At 35.1% G+C, this 25,176-nt stretch overlaps 2 protein-coding genes and 1 long non-coding RNA gene across 3 annotated transcripts; 2 read left to right on the top strand and 1 right to left on the bottom strand.

Annotated features, from left to right (window-relative positions):
• On the top strand, window positions 1–4,740 carry LOC136819775 (uncharacterized). The gene is made up of 6 exons (XM_067076017.1): window positions 1–171; window positions 487–631; window positions 1,213–1,463; window positions 1,660–1,780; window positions 2,824–2,945; window positions 4,142–4,740. The coding sequence occupies exons 1-6, from the start codon at window positions 54–56 to the stop codon at window positions 4,408–4,410; spliced, it is 1,026 nt and encodes a 341-aa protein (XP_066932118.1). The 5' UTR covers window positions 1–53; the 3' UTR covers window positions 4,411–4,740.
• Window positions 4,741–7,312: 2,572 nt separating this feature from the next.
• LOC136819740 (uncharacterized) lies at window positions 7,313–9,100 on the top strand. Its single transcript, XR_010848479.1, has 2 exons — window positions 7,313–7,496; window positions 7,806–9,100. It is a non-coding gene; the product is annotated as an uncharacterized lncRNA (long non-coding RNA).
• Window positions 9,101–14,732: 5,632 nt separating this feature from the next.
• Window positions 14,733–21,441, bottom strand: LOC136819750 (uncharacterized). Its single transcript, XM_067075994.1, has 6 exons — window positions 21,086–21,441; window positions 20,090–20,234; window positions 19,471–19,712; window positions 18,341–18,461; window positions 17,351–17,472; window positions 14,733–16,288 (listed from the first exon to the last, which is right to left on the bottom strand). Exons 1-6 carry the CDS (start codon window positions 21,201–21,203, stop codon window positions 16,035–16,037), a joined length of 1,002 nt encoding a protein of 333 aa, XP_066932095.1. The 5' UTR covers window positions 21,204–21,441; the 3' UTR covers window positions 14,733–16,034.
• Window positions 21,442–25,176: the final 3,735 nt, after the last annotated feature.

Below are 25,176 nucleotides of genomic sequence, written 5' to 3'. Positions count from 1 at the left end.
TTCGGTCAGCAAGTGGAAACAAACTTTAAAGATTGTTTTAGATATACACATTCATGATGGGTAGAATTTCTATAATTGTATTCTTCTGCATTATTGCAGTGACAATCATTGAAGCGAAGAAATCTTTGACATGTGATGAATATATTGCTGGAAATCCTATGCAAGTGTGTGGTATGTAAATCAATTAACTCAAAAGATACTTCTAAAAGTCAAATCCATCTAGTTTTTGGGTAGGACGTAGAAAAATGAAGAAATAGGAAACAATTATTTTTGAAGAAAGCTTTACTTAAAACAACTTTTGTTCAGTAGCGTTCTGGCTGGGGTTTTTGGGGTGCCCACTGCAAACTCATTTCCATGTATGTTTTGAAGGAGTTCAGTCCTTTAGTGCCTTCTTTCTTCACATCCTTACTTCAGAATAAATAATGTAGAATCATTACTTTCAATAATTACCAATTTTTGACGCTTCTCTTTGACTTTATCTTTTAGTTGATGGATACATCTTTGAGCGAAATGATGAGGCAATGGTGACATGGCAGGATGCAGAAGATGTTTGCCAAGGAAAAGGAGGTCATTTAGCTTCCGTTACAAGTGATAATCAAGTGATAGCTATGGAGATGCTCCTTCCTACAGAGTAAGTTTTGAGATAAACCCTTAAAAAGTTACATTCAAATCTTCTTGTTATTTTCTGAGATAACACTCTTTCATTGAATATTTTTAATGCGTTTTCTCATTGATTTAGTCGGTTTAGTGAAAGCGGTGAGAACATAACGTACTGACTTCAAAAACATTACATAATCCTATAGCGATCAATTAAAGATAACAAATATTTTGCAGCTAATATTTTTGAGTCGAAAAGGTGACTATCAAACATCTGCCCCTTATATTATTTTATCCAAAAAGGCCTTTTGTTGTAGTAATAGATATACCCACACTTCAAATTACCTTGAGGGAATTAACTTTTATAAGAAATCAATTTAATTTTTTCCCGGTTTTACGAATTACAAATTTGGCTGTTTTTCTTTAATAAGTTTGAAAAATTAGGGATTGAATTAAAGAAATTTGTCCAAAATAGGGCAGCACTCTGAAAATATATTCCCGCGAAATGCCATTTTTTCAAACTTTCTTTCGCCCACGAAAATTAATTCCAGCCAGAATTAGCTAAGTTAAGGTAGGTTTCAATAAATTTCTGAAATGCACTTCTCCTTCCTTTAGTGAACAAGCATGGCTTGGTACAGAACAGGCGGGAACCGGTCCCTTGAATACTGATAATACAGAAGTACCTATGGACATGGCAGCACAAATAACGACTGTAGACAACGCACTAGTTATTGTAGATGGAAACGGGGCTATTAGTGATTTAGTCGAACTTAATGCAGCTACTCCTGCTACAGATGTCAATCATTTCTTTTGCAAATACAATTATTTCCATAACAGGAAGATTTATTTTGGATTTCCTATCGCAGGTATTTTATAAGGACATTATAGGTTTTGCTGACTCTAAAATGAACAAAAACAATTAAAAAATGGCGAAAATAAGAATATATTAAAAATATCTTTAGGCTTAAAACTCAAAACAGTTAATAACATCCCGAGGCTTCAAAGATTTTTGATGTTGTTGTAAAATAACGTGTATAATTATATATTTACTTTCTTTGGCAGGCATGCCCCAACCTGATACTGCTACAGAATGTGAAATGCTTGGTGAACCTAAGGATGGACGTATTATTCAAATTGATAGTGGAAAACTTCAAAACTTCGTGAATGCAGAAGTTGACCGATTGTAAGGAGAATTAACTCTCATCGCTAATCCAAGGCTGGAAGCATTCAGTTTAAATCCCGAATGGCTAGAGTAGAATCTCCAACCTTTCTCAGGAAAGATAAAGTAAAACCACTTATTTGACATCCAGAACACACCTAGAACGCGCTGGAATCATAACAACGGATTGTATCTAATGTTTTCTTTGTTTTGGAGGACTACTTTTTTTTAAATCTAGACATAGACATTACTTTCAATCCAATGTTTGTGTAAGAACCACGCGTGGGCGTTCTGGATGGGAAATTAAGTGGCTTCATTTCTACTCCCCTGTGTCACAGACCCGGTGGACCCCCCACCCCGGTGGAAAAATAGGCCAAAAAATCGTTCCCGGTGGAAAGAATATCCTACATTTTCAACCCCACTTCGAAATCGTTGATGATTTTATCCCCATTGAAAACTGAATGTAAAAAGTTGCACTTCAAAACCATCCCCACTGGAATTTTCGAGCTTGAAACAATAGATTTTCTATCCCCATTGGCATTTTGATAGAAATTTTCATCCCCACTGAGGGAAAAAGTTCTACCGGGGCACTGAGACAGGGATGTCCACTGGAAACCCTTCCCACTGGAAAAATTGGCAAAAATATCATCCCCATTAGAAAATTATACACTAACTTTTGTCCCCACTGAAAATAATCAGCTAAGCCATTCCTCACTGCAAATTATAGACTATAGTGCTATTTTTCCGTACCCACTGAATTTTCTGGCTCAAAAACAATAGAATTCAAATCCCCAGCCATGAAAAAACATAGAAATGTCAATTTCCATCGAGTTTTGGTTCACTATTTCTATTCCCAATGGCTGAAAAAAGCCAACCAGGTCTGTGGGAAGGGGGTGTTTAAATTCTCCTTAAAAACTCTTCTCGGAATTAATTACCATAGCAATAGTTTGGAAACGAGGTAATCGTTGCTCAGGACGTAATTTATGAAAAGTTCTATTCACTCGATTACAATAATTTAAACTACATACTCATTTATTAAAACTTAACTTGTTCATTGAATACCATAGAGTTGAGAAGGCAGATCCTGCGGAATATTTTTTTTGGATAAACATGAAATACAGCGAAACGACCATGAAATACAAGTGGGGTGTTGAAGGGACTTATTCACCTTTCCGTAAATGGTGTACCGGTAAGCCTAATCAAATACATGTTTTTATAAGAACAAACTTATTAAGAACATAAGATTTTCGTGACTTTTTTTAGCAGATTCATATAAAAAAGTCACGAAAAAACATCGCGTGATTGGCTAAACATATATAAGCAAATTTTTTCAAGTGTCCAAAGTATGAGGCAATCTTTGCATGTCTGAGCCAATCAGAGCCTAACTCAAGGTTCTTTTGTGACTTTTTATATGAATCTGCTAATGGGAAATACGTGTAATCTAACAATTTGTAACTTCAGTAAAAAGAAACACCCTTTCTCACAGACCTGGTAGGATTTTTTTCAGCCAGTGAGGTATAACGGATTAAGACTCAATGGTGATTGATCTTTTTTTATGGCTACTCTTGGGTACCTAATAGTCCCCCCCCACTCATCAATTTTGGGGGAAACGTTTTGGAAAGTTCCCTTTTTAGTTCTAATTCTGCTGTATTTGCCTCCTTTTCAAAAACATTCCACCCAGGACATTTTTATTCCACATGCTTATTAAGTTTTCAGATTTTTTCTAACCCCGCACTCCACTTATTCCAATCCCCCAAATATTAGATAACCGAGAGTAAAGATTGGAATTCCATTATTTCCTAACCAGAAAATCCAATCAGGATGGAAAAAATAGCACTCAGGAAAGTTTAGATAATTTCTAACCATAGAGGATATTTTGGACAATTTTCCTGTGAGGAGGGTTCCAAGTGGTTCTGAGAGAAGAAATTATTTGTTTTAACTGTGCGGTCTCTTTATTAAAACGGTGCAAATTTAAAGTGAATTAACTTCAATTTATTTCTATAAAGATAAGGATCTGTTGAAATCAGATTGGGGTGATAAGCTAACCAAAAACACCATCTTTGATTCGCTACCATCTTAAGTAAGGCTAAGGGTCTTTAGTTTGCTGGTAGCATTGCCTTTGGGTGTCCTTAGCAGTCTTCTCCTCCCAAAACAATTGGAATCCAAAGTGTCTTGGCTCAATAAATATCGAGAACTAACACAGTGAACAGTAGCACCTGGACATTATAACACATTTTAGTGACTGGAAAAGTGCGACCTCGATTTAATTAAGGTTGAATCCGTCATCTCGACCACGTGATCAAAAGATGATATGTTGAGAAATTGAGAAAATAAATATTACTAAACGGCAATATTTCTTTAAAATATTGGTTTCATCTTTTGTAGCACAACCAGACGATGAAGAGATCGATGCAGCTGATCGTTGCGTAGTCTTGACTGCTGCTGGATGTTGGAAAGTTAAGCGCTGCAGTCGGTCATTTGATATTATATTCACCCCTATTGCTTCTACATTCAATCTTTTTCTTACTATGTGTGAGTTCGATATCCGTGAGTCAAACCCAACCAACCATGAATTATTCACTTTGATTCAAGTTTTAAGATCAAACGTCAATGAAATCACTAAAGATTGTAAACGATGCAAAGGTGTTGAATAGAACTATAAAACTTTTCTTTCCTGCGCCGGAATAAAACGCCAAATCAAAGTTCATCTTATGTCAATGTAACCAACAAAACGTTGAATGAAAGTTGACATAACATATTTTTCCGGCTGGATTGAATATCGAGATTGCCGGATATTGACAACAATGGACTGACCTTGATTTAACAAAAACGATATTTTGATTATGTTCACCTGAAACTTTATTTATATTGCATGTACGTATTTTGTAAATGTTATTCTAATTTGTTATTTTTAATCCATGTTTGAATGTCTTCTTGCTTTACTCTTCATTTTCTTCATATTCTTGACACGACACATTTTTTGTAAGAACAAACTAGAACAGGTTAAAATCATCAAAACAAGTTAAAAAGATATCGTAGGCTTTGAAGACTTTTATTACCCGATATCTTATTCATATTCTTGACACGACACTTGTTTTGGTGAGAACATTTTCATAGAGGTCAATACACCAGCGAAATATATTGCTATAAAAAAAAAGAAGAACAGGTAGAACTGATTAAAATGGTTAAAATCTTTAAAACAAGTTGAAAAGATATCGAGGCTTTGAAGACTTTTAAATCACCCGACATCTTAGAAAAATGGAGAGATAGACAAAAATACTCACAAAATGAATAAGAATAAGAACACATGTTGAGAACATTTTTAGGCTTAGAAAACTCAAAAAAGTTAAGAACATTCCGGATATCATTTAATATATCCTGGAAAATTTTGGTTATCCTTAAAAACAATCTTCCCATTTTGGATTTATATAAATCAACTTTAATATATTTTTTCTTCAATTTACTAATTACTTAATATCTTATTCTGTATGGTGTGTTGTATTGTTTTGTCTTATTTATCAAATTGCATTTAAAAAATATATTGATAACAGATAACAATTTGAGTAATCTATATTTCAACACATTTTTAGCCTTTAGACTAGCTAATAGCTAAGACTATTGATACACCTGTCCCTACGTATTCTGGAATAACATTCCCCAGTATAATTATTGTCACACGGGAACTAGTTTGAATTTTGAAAGTAATTTTCGGACTTGCCTCAGTTGTTCCATCCCGTGCGTTTTGCCGTACCAAGTTGACTGTTTTCGATAAAAATTTTCTTCGGTCAACTTGGTATACTTTTCGATCAACAAGGTACGGCTAAAAAAGGTCAACATGGTACAGCGTTTTTGTCTATACCAACTTGACTGTGTCACATATAAGCCAACCAGGTCCACATAGTACAGCGTTTTTGCTCATACCGAGTTGACTGTTTAACATATAAGCCAACTTAGTCATCCCAGGTCAACATAATACAGCGTTTTTGTCCACACCAAGTTGACTGTGTCACATATAAGCCAAACAGGTCCACATAGTACAGCGTTTTTGCTCATACCGAGTTGACTGTGTCACATATAAGCCAACTTAGTCATACCAGATCAACATAGTACAGCGTTTTTGTCCACACCAAGTTGACTGTGTCACATATAAGCCAACCAGGTCAACATAGTACAGCGTTTTTGCTCATACCAAGTTGTCTGTGTCACATTTAAGCCAACTTAGTCATCCCAGGTCAACATGGTACAGCGTTCTTGCTCATACCAAGTTGACTGTGTCACATATAAGCCAACCAGGTCAACATAGGTCAGCGTTTTTCTTTATACCAAGTTTACTGTTTCACTTGGGGAACCAAATTAGTTATCACAAGTCAATATGAGCGAGCTGTGGATAAAAATCGGCACCCGTAAACTTGGTACGCAGTTTCCCAGTCAAGAAAAATAAAATCAATAAATACTTCTCTAAGTTGTGGTATATCCACATAACATATACAAGATTTTTTGATATTTCTGAGCGTCCCGAATAAACATCCACACCCGGTTATCAATTTTCGAAAATTAAGAAGATTAGTGTTAAGGAATTTAGTCTGTATAAGATTTGTTCCCTCTGTTATTTTTTCGCTCTATTTATTTATTTATTTCTATGTCTGGTAAGTCGTTGCTTGCTAGATTAAAGTCAACCTTTAGAGAGACTTAAGTTCGAAATATTTTTATATTTTTTGACGTTATCGCCATCCTTAGAGAGACTATTTTACTAAAACTTGAGCGAAACTTTTCAAATTTTAGTCTAAATTTTAAGAATATATGAGCATTTGAGGATAGGTTTTTGATTTTCGAAATTGTTTTAACATTTACAGAGACTCGAAAGTTTGAATGAGCCTTATGGCTAGTATATACCAGGCACATATTTTGCCTAAGTACCAATCCCTCCCCTGAGATTTTAGCAAAACGTTACCATTAATTAGTTGGATTATCTTTAGACTCCCTCACTCCCAGCTCCATTGAGAGCCTCCCTCCCTGCAGTTTTAGGTGTACGCAGTGCCTATAGCCGTTCTGAGAAAATAACATAGGCAATTGGAAAGCTAAATTGCTGGGCACTTATGCTTAGTCAGAGAATTTTTTTGAGGGAAACTACATGTAATGATATATGATGGGTATATCAGAGATTTGGGAAAAGAGGATAAGAAACGCCGCTGCCGCTCGCTGTTTTCCTATTCTTTCCCTTTGAATTCGGCACCCTTTGAAGAAGCAAGGCTGTAGAATAGTTGAGCAAGAAGGAAGGCCGAAACAAAATGGCGTTACGTACAGGTTAACCAATGTTCAAGAAAAAAGTCCTTGAATAAAGCTTTCCAGTGAGTTCTTTGTGAAAAAGAGACTGGGGAGTGAATCTTTGATCTTTTGGGGGTTTCCCCTGAGAAAATCGAGGAAAATCATTCCATATTCTGGGAGTAAAGATGGCGGACATGAGGCATGCTTGAAATTTTGAAAAATTGGGACCAATTTCTTTCTGGCTTGTATTGCTCTGAATGAATTTTTTGTGTTGCAGACATAATTTTATGGGTAGTAGGAAGGTTGATAGTGATCATGTAAGTATTAGTTTACCCCGGCACTCTCTAAAACGTCTTGGCATTTTGATTTAAGATGGGCAAAATCAATTGATAATTTTGTTGTTTTTCTTCAACTTTTAGATAAAAAAATGTAATTTTAAGCAAAACTTGCCCCATGGTAATGGAATTGAGATTCAGTAAGTATACTTGATTTCCTCTGTTGTACTTTTAGCTTTATCTAGGGAAACCATTGATTTTTGGGTTGGAAATTTCAAGGTTTCAACAACAAAAACATTTCAAAAAAATAACTTTGACATGTGATATTTATAAATTGTGACTACCTGAAGGGCCATGATTTTGACCAGTCAGTGGATTATGATTTAGAAGGTGCAAGGCTTTGGTACACTTTTACACTCAAAATATTGTTTAATCCGTGGAATTTGCATTTTGTATTTAAACGGATTAGGGTAATTTCATATACAGATTTACATTTTATATATTTTCAGGCTAGTTATCATATTCTTTGTGAAATACTGTTAACAACACCGTCCCATAGAAGTATTGGCCATCCAAGTACAGGTTGCCGATGCAACGACGATTGACTCAAGATTCAGACATTTTTGCATGTTGACGGTCACTTCTGTTCTCTGCAGTGCCAGCAGAAAAGGACTGCTAAAAGATGAGTGGGAACTGATGTATTAAAACTTTACGTGTATTATATCTATTTGACTCAACAGAAGCAGGATGGAATAATAATTCTATGGTGTTTGATGTTATATTTATGGAAAAAGTGGATTTGAGCGGTTGGACCTGTATGCCCTTTGAAAAATGGATGTCGATATATTTATTATTAGAATGTTCAATGGAAAATTGGGGATTTCGATATACACATTATTATGTAAATGTTCTCTGGCGAAGTGGATTTTGATGCAACTTCTTTTTGGAATCTTTATTGATCGATGTTTGTTTTTTATCCAGGTTGTCCTTGGAAACTGAATTTTGAGGCATAAATACATATTGCATGGTATAGATGAAATGGATACGTGCTGCGATGATAAGTCTACTTCATTTGTCTATATTTTGATTTGGGGGCTTTTGCCCTGAAGCTATCCCTTAATTTGGGAAGCAGGTCAAAACAAGTCATCAAATCAGGGAACATGTAGGCCAAAATTGCCAAATGTAAACAAACCAGGAAGAGCCAGAAATGCAGTTGGAAAGTTGGAAAGGCTTTGGTCGTTTTTATTGTATATCCAACTTTTTACTTCAAGTAAAGTCAACGGTGATCTATTTTTCATCATGCTCTGCAATACACATTGATTTGAGGTGTTTTAAAGGCCTATAAATGAAGTTAAATTATACTGAAAAGTCTTTTTGTTCTTAATCTTTTGCAGCAGTTGCAAAGAAGATTTATATTCAGAGAAATAGCGAAGTCATATTATGCACTGAAAAAAAAATACAAACTAACAATGACAATCTGTAATTCAAATATACATAATATACACTGTGGAAGAATATTTAATTTTTATACACTATTATTTGTTGGGTTGGATGGAAATGCATAGTTTTTTTAACCTCATTTTTACGATGTTTTTATAATATTTTTTCTAACATATCTGGGGAAATCCCCTGGTGATGTCTTCGGTATAATTTTTGTATTTTTTCAATGGTATTGTAAGATTATTTTATGTTTTGTTGTCTAGAACTCATAAAGTTCTTACAAGAAAGCTTTCATGGTATTTATGACCTCCTGGCATTGATATCATGAATGGCCATCGTTTCTTTTTTCCTTTTCTTTCTTTGACATTTGTTGTTGTTTTTTTGTCCTCCAAGGTTTTATTTTCAACCTCGCTATCCCTACTGAAGAGGCCTTTATGGTATTGTTTCTTAGAAACTTTAGCCCGAGAATAATGATAAACTAGTTTTACCAGCTTCGTTTGTATTCTAACGCAACACATTTCAATTATTTTGGTATCTAAATTATCCAGCAAGGAAAATATTTTTTACAAATAAAGCTGAGAAACTATTTAAGGCTCGCAACCCAAAGTCTTGTCCAAAGTAAAAAAGTGCTTATAAAAAATAACAAAATTCTCGATTTTAGAAAGAAAAAAAAATCCACTTTCGATATCAATCACGGCTGCCATTTTTTGTTTGTACTTCTAGTCTTGTGCGCATAACGAATCAAGCGCTCTGATTGGTTCAGAACGAAAACAATCGATCGGCCGCAGACATTTCAATAGAAACAAAAGATTCTACAGCCTAGCTTCAAATAGATGAATAGCGCATTTCTTATCCTCTTTTTCCAAATCTCTGGGTATATGATCTACCCAATAAGCTTATACATGATCATATCTCCTTCTCACAGACCTCTGGGACTGCTTCCTACAGGAATAAGTTGGCACAATAATAATTATACTCTATATTTTGCCCTCGCTGAAAATAATCAGATAAGCAAATCCTCACTGCATAATATTATGCTATTTCTTCATCCCACTGAATGCTCTGGTTCGAAAACAGAACTTAAATATCCCATCGAGTTTTAATTATTATTTATTTTATTTATTTCTATCTTCACTGGCTGAAAAAATTCTACCGGGTGAGAATGGACTTTGCTCACTATATTCGATTTTTTGGACAGTATTATAATTGAGACTTGCGTGATGAATTTATGTAGTCCGTCTTAATTGGTTAAAGGGACATAAAAGTAGTAAAATGTAAACATTTCGCGAACCACGTGTCATTAAAGAGAACAATTAAAATCACGTGTCCAAAACAAACTTGCAAAACAATTGAAACAATCAAAACCAGCCATATTTGGTTAATAATTTGGGTGCCAATTTTTTTCGAACACTTTGGTGTGATTTTCTGACAAATATGACAGTCTCAGGCAAAAATTATAGAGCTCCTAAAAGCGCAAAACCTGGACACAACAGCTGTTACTGGCTGAAGAACACTGTTTTTAAGGGTTAATATCTCGAGCCAGGTACAAAAATCACCTATACATCTCTAATCTAAATTTTTTTGAGAGCTTTCCAAAAATATACAACAGATCTCTATTTTCTCAAGCTAAAATTTTCATTAATTTTTGACCTTATAATCTTTGCCTAAGACCGTCATATTTGTCCGAAAATCACATCAAAGTATCCGAAAAGTAATTGGTACCCAAATTATTTTGATTCCCCTAACCATTAGTTTTCCAAAAATGTATAACAAGTGCTTTGACTAAAAAAATCGAGCGAACTCAAAAAAACGAACAAATTTCCCCCTACTAAAACTGTAATAGTGTTGATACTATATTTTACATTTTAAAAATCCATGGTTTGTATGTCCCAAATAGTGAGCCGGAAGAGATTTGTGGATAAAAATTGTAACCTTCAAAAGCCCAAAATTAGGGAAATTATAGAATAAAAACAGGAGAGCAATTCAGCTTTTAATTTTAAAATATAAAAAAACGAGGGGGAGGGCGAGGCTCCTAAATTTTTTCGAAAATTAATACCCAGCTGAATATATTAATTCAGGACGCCAGCCTAATTTGGGACCTTAGAGTAATTCAGGAAATTGTTCAGAAATATCAATTACTTGCAATACTGTTATGTGGGCTATTCCGAAAAATTAATTCTATTTTTCTTCCCTCACTGAGTTAGCTAGACAAAAGCTCATGATTTTCTTTTTGAAATTCATAGATTCCACTCGATTACTCGTATCAAAAGTCTATTAACTGAGACAAGTTTTAGCTTTCAGCAGGGTCTAGAGATAATGTTAACTGCACAGGTCAAAATCATTTATTGACGCTGTGCCGAAGAATCGAGATTCTATTCATCGCGCAATCAACGAAGACAAAAGTAACCATGACGACCATCCAAGATCTTGGATGAAGTTAAAGTTGATATTTTTATTCCCTTCGTTGAAAACACAACTAAAAAAAGTCATCAATGCTTTTTAAAAAGAGTCAGTGATAGAGGATCGTAACATAAAGTCTGTCTATTATTTCGATTCAATTAAAAGGGCCCCCCCTTAAAAGTGACATTTTCATTATTGATAGTTTAGTAATCACTGTTATTCATTTGGGGATCATGTAAAAGATTTCTTTCGAAAGAAACTCATCACTTTGATTACACTTGGAGGCTTCTGGGGAATTCGTAAATAGTAAACTGCATACTGATACAGTCTGCTAGACATTAATAAGGTAATATTTCAGAGGTTAAAATATTCTCAACCTCTGATACTCAGGGTAAAAAAAGACTGATTACTTCAAAGGTCACTTCTTAGTATTCTAGGGATAAACTAGATAAACTCGATAATCCAAATTTATCTGGTCGCCGGTCATGGTGCTGCTCGTGGTCGCCATTTCTGGTACATCTGTTATATTTATATTGTTTTAGTAGTTAATTGTATTTTCTCCTTTTATGTTTTTGAACAACAAAGATGATTGCATATGTTTTTTATTCTGCCAATTATGTTCTAAAGAAACATGTTTCAGCCAATCAAATTTTTCACAATATGTACTAGCCTGTGCTTGAAACTAGAAGCGAACTGTGAACTTGGTCAAGTAATTGATCACATACACAATGCCAACGGGTAGCATGCTAGTATAAGGCTCGATAGCCAAAGCTACCGAGCTAACAAAACAAAACAACACATCATACAGAATAAGTTATTGAGCAGATATTCAATAGGTGACAGTTGCTTATTGAGATTTATTAACCCGAGGTGATGTAATAATCAACCCCGGGGGGGAGGGTACTCGATCTGAAAACGACCATACGTTCGGCCCAAAATTTGGCTTCTAAAATCGGACCCTTACAGGAGGCCCCCCAGCGGACCCAAATTTCACGCATTCACGCAAAAAATTTTCGTAATTCACGCATTCACGCAAGTTTTTCTCGAAATTCACGCAAACCAAATTTTTTGGGAAATCGGGGAAATTTTCGGAAAAAATCGGGGAAAATGTCAAAAATAGACATTTCGCTAAGTAATTTACGTAATTTACGTAATTTCCGCCATTATGGAGTAAAACGTTCGATTTAGATAAAAAAGTATGACAAGGCTGTACTCGAGATATTATTCGACCTGATCTGGTCATGCACTTGAGAAAAACTTAACTCAGTAGTGATTTTTTCCTGTAGACCTGACACCGTGTTTTTGGTAGCGTCATAAGAAGCCCTCAAATAGAAAGCGTTACATAATTTTTCAACTTTAATTACATGTCATCACGCAAAATATTTGATTCTTCTAACTTCTCACGATCATTTGGAAAAGGTGAAGCTTCTGCAGTTAACGTATCGCGATAGTAAGTGAAAAGATATGCGCCGCAGGCGAATTTTTGTACATAAAATAGCTTAAACATTATAAAAAATAGGTCAAACAAACTCGAGGATGACACCATGATGCTTAGCTCAGGGGTAAGGAGGCGCAACCATGGTTTACGCAGAGAGGAAATTTTTGCATTTTTGTCACTCGCGTTTGGCTAAAAATGCTCTCTTTAACACCATTGAAAAAGAATGTAGTCTAAATTCGTTAGAGGCAAGGTACGATCACTTGATAGCTTGTAAAATAAGGTAAAAGAATGAACATTTGTTGCGAGCAAAGCGATCAAAAAAATTTAAAAAGAAAGGTTTTAATCCTCGTTTTAATCAGGGCTCGCGAATTAATTTCCTAGCGTAGAGGGGCCGAAAACATAGTGACTAAGGAGGCGCAACCATGTTTTGCGCCGACAGGATAAAATTTCTATTTTAACCCTCTGATGTGCTTAAATACGACTCCATTTCAGACTAATTTTGCCAAGAAATCAGGTTAAACGAAAGTCTACATCATGGGTAAAAATTTCTTTGAAATAAGTTTCTTTTTATTTGCAAAAACGTGGTGAAGTCATGGCTGCCTCCTGCCTCCAGTGGCTCTAGCCCTGGCTGGCCCTGGATCACTCATCATGCATAACCATGGTTTTATCTTAAACAAACACTTTCAAGGGGGCAAATTAGAGTTATTTAAGATTCGAGGGCCCGAGGGCCAATACATGTTTGGCCCGAGCGAAAAAATCTGGAAATTTAAGGTGTCTAGATTGCTAAAAAGCGCATCTAAATCTAGAGAATTTGAAAGTTGCTGATTTTTTTGTGCACCTTCACCTGGCATCCCTTGAATTCGAGATAGGTGCGCATCTTGGGGTTTTCTACAAACTGTGAAAAGGAAAAATTCACGCGTTCACGCAAAAAACAGGGCAGATTCACGCATTCACGCAATAGAAATATGGATTTTCACGTTCACGCAAGTTTTTTCAATTCACGCATTCACGCAATTTTTTTCTATTTTCACGCATTCACGCAACCAAAAAAGCCCATTCACGCATTCACGCAAACCGCTGGGGGGGGGCCTTACAGTGCAGTGAATTTCCATGAAAAATCATACCCTTACAGTACACTTTTAAAAAATTTCTCGGCCGTAAGGGCGAAAATTTTTGCAATTTTCCTAGAAAATGTGGAATTGTTTCTCCAAAATTAACCAATTTTGTGCAAGCTTACCACAAAAATTGGCCTTTCATCACAATTTCCTACCCTTACAGTGCAGCTCAGTGCAGTTTTGTAATTTCCTACCCTTACAGTGCACTAGCTGAACTATGAAAAACCTACCCTTAAGGGCCGAACGTCTGGTAGGTCATTTACCTTGAGTGCAGCCCCCCCCCCACGGGTAATCAACAAGGCAAAGCCGAGTTGAATATACATCACCGAGGGTTAATAAATCCAATAACCAACGAAAACCTATTGAATATCTGTTTTATTATAGACCTGGAGACAAAAACAAAACATTATGCCGATAGTTATGTCAAACGTTTCACCTAAAACACTCTCATAATCGAATGTTCGAATGTTTTACTTTTTTTGATGATTTTCTTAATTACTTTGAGTCATAAAATTTGTTCATGAAATCGACGATACACTTATTCTAATGAATAACTTTGATAAACAAGACAAGAGCGACAAAAAATCAAACTTTGAAAGTAAAATTTAAAAAAATTCTACCGTGGAATAATAGCCATGGTCCCGGGGGGGGGGAGTACTAGGGTTGGCGAATGAGGGGTATGTTCGGACGGGACCTCCGAAAACCGACCCATAGAGAGACAAACTTTTTTTTTCGATTTTTGAAAAAAAGTCATACCCTAAGAGAGACTTTATTACAATTTTTTCTCTGGAAATCAAAAAATTTCCTAAAAATCCTGAATTTTCCGACCCTTACAGAGACTAATTTAAAACTTTCGGATTTTTCCGACCCTTAGAGAGACTTTGAAAGGTGAAAAAACTACCCTTACCGTCCGCACATACCCATCATCTATTTTTGCCTAAGTAAAGAAGGTTTTCTTAAACTGTTCTTGTTTGTTCTTATAAAAAAATGGGTCGTGTCAATAATATGAAGAATATGAAAAGCAAAGCACAAGAAGACATGAGTTCAAAGAAAAATTTGAATAACATTTATAAACTACGTGCATGTAATATAAATAAAATTTCAGGTAAACATAATCAAAATATCGTTTTTGTTAAATCATATAAACGACTGGACGCATCTACCTTTTATTGTCTCTTTGAAGCAAGCTTCGTTGCCGCCTGTATTTCAAAATTGGTATGAAAAAACCGACAATATTCCGTCATAATTTTATTTCTTTGTATTGTAAGTTTGCAATATATTTTATTAACATTTTCAACTCTGAAATCAACTGCGTGTATACTTTTGAATCACTTTTGTCACTCCAATATTTTTTTTTATGACTTGAAAAAATTACAATTAGCTTGCCAAAGTTGAGAGCCTGTATCATAAGAATATCGAAATTAGAATGTGACACTCTCTAAAATTATTAGAGACACTTTTAATTCAAAATTTAGAAAAATTAGTCGGAGTTTTGACAAGCTGACGATGATTTTGCCTCTGTTATCTTTGTTATGATATAGATAAAAGACTTTTGTCGAAGTTTTGACGTTGTTAGCAAGGTATTCCCAAGTGGTATATCATCAAAATCTATTGTTTCATTTTATGCTTTTCTACAAAAAGACAAAGGAGATGGATGTCCAGTCGTTTATAGTCAATATCTGGCAATGGCTGCGTTTAGACCAACTGGCATTTGTAATTTGGCATTTGCTCATGAGGGATTCGATTTTGATAGCTTTTCCATTGTATTTTCTGTCATGGCATTTAAGGAATCGTCTTTTTAGAGTCATTACTGAAAAGGTGATTCCCTCAAGTGCAACTTTGACGGATCAAACAATGAAAAGCATGAAATTTCTCAAAAACTGCAGTCATTAAGACTGAAACTTTTTGCCGTAGGGCTAGGCTATGGCAAATCTTGCAAATTTGACAATCTATAGAAAGAACTGAATAAAAAACGTGCAAATACTTTAAAAAATCTAAATGTCATTTTTTCTCTTTGTTTTGGTTCCTTTGTTTGATTTGAAATGCCAGAAAAGGGGATTCCTTTGCTCAAAATGGCATTTCAAATGCCAACGAAATACCAACACGCTGGCATCATTAGGCATTTGACAAACCGAACAATTGCGCGGAAAAATAGAATTCAAAAGAATACTGCAAGCAATTACAAATACCAGGCTGGTCTAAACGCAGCCAATGTCGATATTCAATCCAGCCGGTACAAAAAGGTTATTTCAACGTTTTATTTAACGTTTTGTTGGTTACAATTGACGTTAGATGAACTTTGATTTGACGTTTTATTCCGGCTAGGAAAGAAAAGTTTTATAGTTCTATTGAACACCTTTGCATTGTTTACAATCTTTAGTGATTTCATTGACGTTTGATCTTAAAACTTGAATTAAAGTGAATAATTCATGGTTGGTTGGGTTTGACTCACGGATATCGAACTCACACATAGTAAGTAAAGGACTATCGTCCATTTCAGGTACATCGGCGCAGTTACAAGGCTCAACTTTCCAACATCCAGCACCTGTCAAGACTACGCAACGCTCAGCTACATCGATCTCTTCATCGTCTGGTTGTGCTACAAAAGATGAAACCAATATTTTAAAGAAATATTAACGTTTAGTAATTTTTTTTACCAATGGGTACCTCAACATCGTCTTTTGACAACGCGGTCAAGATGAAGGATTCAACCTTAAGCGCCAAGAATCGCAGTCGCGTATAGACTTTCTAGGTCACTACATATTGTCCAGGTTTCCCTGCTCACTACGTCAGTGAAAATTAAGTTCTAGATCTTTATTGAGTCAGACACTTTGGCTTTCAATGCGGTGAGGAGGAGATGACTTATAAGGACACACGAAGGCGCAAAGTAACCAGCAAATTGAAGACACTTTGCCTTATTTAAGATGGTAGTGAATCAAAGATGGTGTTTTTGGTTGGCTTGTCGCGCCAATCTGATTTCAACAGATGCTTATTTTTATAAAGATAAATTGAAGTTAATTCACTTTTAAATTTGCACCTTTTTAATAAAAGGTTGAAAGTCTGTCAGCATAATAAAAGTTATTTAACACCTCTTTCCACATGGTAGCAAGAAAGACCGCACAGTTAAAGCAAATGAATCCTTAAAAACACCCTTCTCTCAGAACCACTGGAACCCTTCTCACAAGAAAAATTTGCCAAAATGTCCTCAATAGTTAGAAATTATACTCTAATTTTTGTCCCCGCTGAAGATAATCAAATGAGCAAAACCTCTCTTTAAAATATAGTGCTATTTTTTCCATCCTTACTGAATTTTCTGGCTTGAAAACAATAAAATTCCAATCCCTAGCCATGAAAAAATCATGAAAATATCAATCGCCCTTGAGTCTTAATCCGTTATTTTAACCCCTACTGGCTGAAAAAATCCTACCGGGGTCTGTGAGAAGAAGGTGTTTAATTCAAGTTGTTAACATGTTACTTTTCCAAAGCGGGCTATACGGCTTCTTTAGCAATGCAATTGGTTCTTTTCGCATGACGACGGGCCTACACTGCCCAGAGTTGCCCGTCGTTAGGAAAATTCACATTTTGACGTCACTTTTTAAACCGAAATCTTATGTTCATATAAAGTTTGTTCTCATAAAAACGTGTATTTGATTAGACTTACCGGTACACCATTTACGTAAAGGTGAATAAGTCCCTTCAACTCCCCACTTGTATTTCATGGTCGTTTCACTGTATTTCATGTTTATCCAAAACAAATATTCCGCAGGATCTGACAACTCAACTCTATGATATTCAATGAACAAGTTATGTTTTAATAAATGAGTATGTAGTTTAAATTATTGTAATCAAGCGAACAGACCTTTTCATAAATTACGTCCTAAGCAACGATTTCATCGTTTCCAAACTATTGCTATGGTAATTATTTCAGAGAGGAGTTTTTAAGGAGAATTTAAACATCCCCTTTCCACAGACCCGGTTGGATTGTTTCAGCCATTGAGAATAAAAATAGTGAATCTCGATGGAAATTGACATTTCCATGTTTTTTCATGGCTGGGGATTTGAATTCTATTCTTTTTTAGCCAGAAGAATCAATGGGGACGGAAAAAATAGCACAATAATTTGCAGTGAGAAATGGTTTATCTGATTATTTTCTGCAGGGACAAAAATTAGTGTATAATTTTCTACTGGGGACGATATTTTGACCAATTTTTCCAGTGGGAAGGGTTTCCAGTGGGTCTGTGAGAAAGGGGTGTATTTATACTCTATTCCAAAAGTAACACCTGAAAACTAAAGGGATTTAATCATCTTGGTGGTGCTTTCTCGACTCCTGGATGGGAAATGAAGCCACTCAATTTCCCATCCAGAATGCCCACATAAACGCTGGATTGAAAGTAAAGTCTAAGAATAGAATTCAAAAAATACAGTCCTCAAAAATAAAGAAACCATTAGATACAATCCGTTGTCATGATTCCAGCGCGTTCTAGGCGAGTAAAAACCACTTATTTGCCATCCAGAACCGTTCTGGATGGCAAATAAGTGGTTTAACTTTATCTTTCCTGAGAAAGGTTAGAGATTCTATTCTAGCACTTCATCGGGCTTTAAACTGAATGCTTCCAGGCTTGGATTAGCGATGCGAGTTAATTCTACTTACAATCGATCAACTTCTGCATCCACGAAGTTTTGAAGTTTTCCACTATCGATTTGAATAATACGTCCATCCTTAGGTTCACCAAGCATTCCACATTCTGTAGCAGTATCAGGTTGGGTCATGCCTGCCAAAGAAAATAAATATATAATTATACAGGTTATTTTACAACGACATCAAAAATCTTTGAAGCCTCGGGATGTTATTAACTTTTTAAGCCTAAAGATATTTTTAACATATATTTGTTAATTTTAGAGTCAGCAAAACCTATAATGTTCTTAACTTGTTCTTGATATTTTAGCCATCGGAGCATTATGATCTTATGGTTTGTTCTTAAAGAAAATGTGTATTAATTCTGATAAGCAATCAAAGTCATTTCACTTTTAAGGGGCATAAAAGTACCGACAAAATTTGTAAACAAACCGTATGTAGCGGGATACAAAATCAAAACAAATGTCACTTGTTGAAATAAAAAATCAAAACAAATAATGGCTGATTTTGATTGTTTCAATTATTTTACAAGTTTTTTTGGGCACGTGATTTTAATTGTTCTCTTTAATGACACGTGGTTTGTGCAATGTTTACATTTTACTACTTTTATGTCCTATTAAAGGTGCATTCCTTCTTTTCGTTCATGTGCCTGCTTGACTACAAAAACAGTAAAACACGCATTTTAGGGGTCAATGTCTTTTAAAACTTTGTTTTATTATTTTTTGAAGGAAATATTTTTGAAAAGTTTTTTCACAGTTATGTCGATCTAAGCTTGAAGTTTCAATCTTTTGAAAATAGTAACTATAGCACTATTCTATATGTTAGTTTCATTTTTCTTCGACAAATCTTGAGAAACAAATTAGTAGAAAATATAAGCGAATTTAAATATCGTTTATCATTTGGTAAGTAAACTTTTGGAAAGTGTTATGGTCAAAAAAAAAAATGCACACCATTTTGAAATAGAACTTTTAGAATTTTTCTTTATTTTGACGTCTATACTAAATAATTTTTTCTAATGCTTTTCTAACTTTTATTTGAATATTGTGAATTGTCTACCTTTTTGGATGTAAATTGACGAAAATAGCATGTTATTTTGGTCCGGGAACGGAGATTAAATAAACAGTAAAATTGTTCTTATAAAATACCTGTAAATCCAAAATAAATTTTCCTGTTATGGAAATAATTGTATTTGCAAAAGAAATGATTGACATCTGTAACAGCTGGATTAAGTTCGCCTAAATCATTAATAGCCCCGTTTCCATCTGCAATAACTAGTGCGTTTCCTGACATCAGTATTTGTGCTGATACGTCCATAGGTACTTCTGTATTATCAGCATTCAAGGCACCGGTTCCCATCACTACTTCTGTACCAAGCCATGCTTGTTCACTAAAGGAAGGAGAAGTGCATTTCAGGCTGGAATTAATTTTCGTGGGCGAAAGAAAGTTTGAAAAAATGGCATTTCGCAGGAATATATTTTCAGAGTTCTGCCCTATTTTGGACAAATTTCTTTAATTTAATCCCTAATTTTTCAAATTTATTACATAAAGAAAAACAGCTAAATTTGTAATTCGTAAAACCGGGAAAAAATTAAAAGGATTTCCCGTAAAAATTTGGAGTCATTACGTTATGTTTTCACCGCTTTCATTAAACCAACTAAATCACAATGAGAAAACGCATAGAAAATATTCAATGAAAGAGTGTTATCTCAGAATATAACAAGAAGATTTGAATGTAACTTTTTAAGGGTTCATCTCAAAACTTACCCTGTAGGAAGAAGCATTTCCATAGCTATCACTTGATTATCACTTGTAACGGAAGCTAAATGACCTCCTTTTCTTTGGCAAACACCTTCTGCATTCTCCCATGTCACCATTGCCTCATCATTTCGCTCAAAGATGTATCCATCAACTAAAAGATAAAGAGAAGCGTCGAAAATTGGTAATTATTGAAAGTGATGATTCTACACCATTCATTTTTTTTTTTTTTTTTTTTTTTTTCATCATTAATTTCTTGATCTCCAAAAGTATATTGGTTCTTCTTACAAGAAGTTGAAATATTTTATGTATATGTAATGTAAATAAATGTATATAAAATTCTACGATTCAAACTGGTACGAAGTTGACAGCTAAGTCAGTAATGGAAGCTTAGTGGGTTGGTCGGCTACATAGTATTGAAATAGTAAATCAATGGGCAACCTAATATAGAAGACACTGAAAGATAGGTTCGTCGGATAAGATGATATAGATAAAAAATCACATAGGTCGAATTGTGTAGGTTGTCAAAGTCCTAGTTATGCAATGAAATAGTAAATATTAAATATTAGGGAGAAAAACTACTAATATAATAATATTTTAATATATTCATAGGAGATCAAACTGAGAAGAAAATTCGAATGTAGAATAGACTGGATGTAATAGCGCAACATCGAATTAGCATCAAAACTAAAATCATTCGGTTAAATTTGTAGATATTGTGATGGCAAAATGCAGCCATTAGAATCACGAATCTAAATAAATCTAAAGTAAGGTTGTGAAGAAAGAAGGCACTAAAGGACTGAACTCCTTCAAAATATACAGGGAAACGAGTTTGCAGTGGGCACCCCAAAGAACCCAGCCAGAACGCTACTGAACAAAAGTTATTTTAAATAAAGCTTTCTTCAAGAATAATTGTTTCTTATTTCCTAATTTTTCTACGTCCTACCCAGAAACACTTGGATTTGACTTTTTAGAAGTATCTTTTGAGTTAATTGATTTACATACCACACACTTGCATAGGATTTCCAGCAATATATTCATCACATGTCAAAGATTTCTTCGCTTCAATGATTGTCACTGCAATAATGCAGAAGAATACAATCATAGAAATTCTACCCATCATGAATGTGTATATCTAAAACAATCTTTAAAGTTTGTTTCCACTTGCTGACTGAAGATTTTACTTCTTCACATTTGAATGTGATTCTAATGGCTGCATGTTGGTCCTTTTTATACCGATTGTTATTTTACAAAAGAAAAAAGGGTAATCCGACAAGGCGATTATGACAACACATGTTATAGAGCGGGTTTACATTGGAAGATTTCCTTAATCAAATCCATCAAAGTCAAACAAAGAATTTATGATGAATGAATACAATGGTTTTATTACAGTTCTTTGTAGGTTCACGAGATCTAATATAACATTTTAATTGATTTTGCTCAAGGCTTTCCATTTATTGATTTGTATTGATATTTTCAAAGTTTCCTGTGATTGATATTGATATCCATACTCGACTCGAAATCCGTAAACATATTTGAAAAATCTTTTGTTTTAAAGGTTGCTCCTACCATCCCTTTAAGACAATAGAACTCACAACTGTCACGACCTTAATAAAGGAAGATCGATTAAAAATGACAATTGTAATGTATTGCAAAACATGAAAGATTCTATAATAACAATCTAATTCCAGTGTGAACGCGCCCATAGACCATAGAGTGATTAACTAAGCATGGAAAAAGTTGAACAATAAGATTTCTCTCTTCCTTTCAAAACCAATTTCACATCATATATTCTTCTTCGCTAATAAGGCCCCCCCAGCGGACCCAAATCTCACGCATTCACGCAAAAATTTTTCGCAATTCACTCTTTCACGCAAGTTTTTCTCGAAATTCACGCAAACCCAATTTTTTGGGAAATCGGGGAAATTTTCGGAAAAAATCGGGGAAAATGTCAAAAATAGAGGTCTTGCACATTTCGCGCTAAGTTACGTAATTTACGTAATTTCCGCCATTATGGAGTAAAACGTTCGATTTGCATAAAAAAGTATGACAAGGCTGTACTCGAGATATTATTCGACCGGATCTGGTCATGCACTTGAGAAAAACTTAACTCAGTAGTGATTTTTTCCTGTAGACCTGACTATAAAACACCGTGTTTGGTAGCGTCATAAGAAGCCCCCAAATAAAAAGCGTTACGTAATTTTTCAACTTTAATCACACGCCATCACGCAAAATATTTGATTCTTCTAACGATCGAACGTCACGATCGATTGGAAAAGGTGAAGCTTCTGCAGTTAACGTATCGCGATAGTAAGTGAAAAGATATGCGCCGCAGGCGAATTTTTGTACAAAAAATAGCTCAAACATTATCCAAAATAGGTCAAACAAACTCGAGTATGACACCATGATGCTTAGCTCAGGGGTAAGGAGGTGCAACCATGGTTTACGCAGAGAGGAAATTTTTGCACTTCTGTCACTCGCGTCTGGCTAAAAATGCTCTCTTTAACACCATTGAAAAAGAATGTAGTCTAAATTCGTTAGAGGCAAGGTACGATCGTTTGATAGCATATAAAATGAGGTAAAAGAATGAACATTTGTTGCGAGCGAAGTGATCAAAAAAAATTAAAAAGAAAGGGTTTTAATCAGGGCTCGCGAATTAATTTCCTAACGTAGAGGGGCCAAAAACATAGTGACTAAGAAGGCGCAACCATGTTTTGCGCCGACAGGAGAAAATTTCTATTTTAACCCTCTGATGTGCTTAAATACGACTCCATTTCAGACTAATTTTGCCAAGAAATCAGGTTATCGAAAGTCTACATCATGGGTAAAAATTTCTTTGAAATAAGTTTCTTTTATTTGTAAAAACGTGGTGAAGTCATGGCCGCCTCCTGCCCCCAGTGGCTCTGGCCCTGGCCCTGGCTGGCCCTGGCCCTGGATCACTCATCATGTATAACCATAGTTTTATCTTAAATAAACGCTTTCAAGGGGGCAAATTAGAGAGTTATTTAAGATTCGAGGGCCAATACATGTTTGGCCCGAGCGAAAAATTCTGTAAATTTAAGGTGTCTAGATTGCTAGAAAGCGCATCTAAATCATGAATCGTTTTATAAAATAGAGAATTTGAAAGTTGCTGATTTTTTTGTGCACCTTCACCTGGCATCCCTTGAATTTGGGATAGGTGCTCAAGTGAGTTACGGCATGTCCAAAGAAAAAGTGAACCCGTTCCACTCAATTTCAAAATGTCAAATATAGCTGGAAAGAAGCGCCTTGTGATGTAGATCATCGTGATAGGTGTTAGAAAAATTTAACTTGAGGCTATAAGAAGTTATAGCCTAAAAACCTGTATTTTGACGTCATAAACATTACATAATATTACGTCATAAAACTAAAAATTTGAATATCTCGTGAACTAATAGTCATATAAACGTCAAATTTGACCACAAATAGATACTGATGTAAGAAAATTTTTGAGTTAAAAATCTTTTGAGAAAAAAGATGATGTCATTTTTTATAGCCAATAATCGAAAATGGCTTAAAAATGCTGACGTCATCATTTTCAGGAGATTTTGAAAAGTTTACTTCTAGAGAATTACGATATATTTGTTCTGTCTAAATTTCATAATGATATCATTAATAGTTTATGAGTTATTTAAATTTTAAGTTTCGTGACGTAATGTTACGTAATGTTTATGACGTCATAATACAGGTTTTTGGGCTATAACTTCTTATAGCCTCAAGTTAAATTTTTCTAACACCCATCACGTTGATCTACATCATATGGCGCTTCTTTCCAGCTATGTTTGACATTTTGAAAGTGAGTGGAACTGGCTCACTTTTACCTTGGACATGCCGTAACTCACTTGAGTGCGCACCTTGGGGTTTTCTACAAACTGTGAAAAGGAAAAATTCAAGCGTTCACGCAAAAAACAGGGCAGATTCACGCATTCACGCAATAGAAATATGGATTTTCACGTTCACGCAAGTTTTTTCAATTCACGTATTCACGCAATTTTTTTTCAATTTTCACGCATTCACGCAACCAAAAAAGCCCATTCACGCATTCACGCAAACCGCTGGGGGGCCCCGCTAATTGACATCAACGAAAAATCCGCGCTGCTGAGGAGTGTGATGATTTTTTAACCCTCCTTATCTCCTCATATTAAGTTAAGAACATTTTTATGTCAACCCCGGGGGTGGAAGGTACTAGGGTTGCGAGCTGACAGGAGGTGCCGCCCGACTTTCAACCTTTGGACCCCCACTGGGACTAAAAAGGAGAAAACAAAGGAATATTTAGCCCTTTCCGGACGCACGGGCCACTGGGTGGCCCATGAATCGTGTTCCTATATGACGCACGGAAGATTTTAGCAGTTTTCGCGCAAAAATACAATAACATGGTTTTGAATAATGATTTTGAGATAAATTTCCCGTAACCTGCAAAAAACCGCTTTTCGATATCTTGTTTACAACTAGAATTATAAATTTTCAATGTTTGTTGTAAATTTACTCAGGCTAAATCTGTAAGGGAAAAATTGCTCAAAAATTTGGACAAAAAATCACATTACTCAGATTCTTGGAAAGCTTTTGACATGAAATTTTTTTTACCCGGCCAGTAATTCAATTCTCTAAATCATATTCAAAGTTCAAGGCGTAAAGCAAATGCCTTTAACTCTATTTCTTTATTCAAAGTCAAAAATTTTGCCTTTCCGAAAAAAAATCTGCCGATTTTTTGGTCACGTGACCAGGTGTCAGCCATATTTAAAAATTTTTTTTCGGTATTTCAAAACCCCTATTACATGTGAAAAAAACGAGGTATTACTCATCGTGATATCTTTTATCAATCACTTTCTATTGCAATTTTAGTGAAGCCAGTCAAAAATCAAATTTTTGTTTGCGTCATATAGCCGTGAAATCATGCGTCCGGAAAGGGTTAGAGAATTTTACGACCCTTAGAGGGACAAACTTGACAATTTCGACCAAATTGCGATCCTTCCGGGGGTAAAAAGTTGAAATTTTCCTATTTCTACGACCCTTAGTGGGACTTCGGAAATCCAAAAAGGGTACCCTTAAGGGTGGCACATACCGTACCCTCCATTTGC

The sequence above is a fragment of the Clytia hemisphaerica genome, unplaced genomic scaffold, assembly GCF_902728285.1.
Source record: "Clytia hemisphaerica strain Z4C2 unplaced genomic scaffold, Clytia hemisphaerica genome assembly, whole genome shotgun sequence".
Lineage (NCBI taxonomy): Eukaryota > Metazoa > Cnidaria > Hydrozoa > Leptothecata > Clytiidae > Clytia > Clytia hemisphaerica.
This window is presented reverse-complemented; position numbering and strand designations above follow the sequence as displayed.

Bases quoted from the DNA above. Each gene is read 5' to 3' on its own strand.
- LOC136819775 (XM_067076017.1), top strand. From the start codon at position 54: ATGATGGGTAGAATTTCTATAATTGTATTCTTCTGCATTATTGCAGTG. The intron at 172-486 runs GTATGTAAATCA...TTTATCTTTTAG, and splicing joins AAATCCTATGCAAGTGTGTG to TTGATGGATACATCTTTGAG. The intron at 632-1,212 runs GTAAGTTTTGAG...TCCTTCCTTTAG, and splicing joins GAGATGCTCCTTCCTACAGA to TGAACAAGCATGGCTTGGTA.
- LOC136819750 (XM_067075994.1), bottom strand. From the start codon at position 21,203: ATGATGGGTAGAATTTCTATGATTGTATTCTTCTGCATTATTGCAGTG. The intron at 20,235-21,085 runs GTATGTAAATCA...TTTATCTTTTAG, and splicing joins AAATCCTATGCAAGTGTGTG to TTGATGGATACATCTTTGAG. The intron at 16,289-17,350 runs GTAAGTCTAATC...CATCTTTTGTAG, and splicing joins TTTACGTAAATGGTGTACCG to CACAACCAGACGATGAAGAG.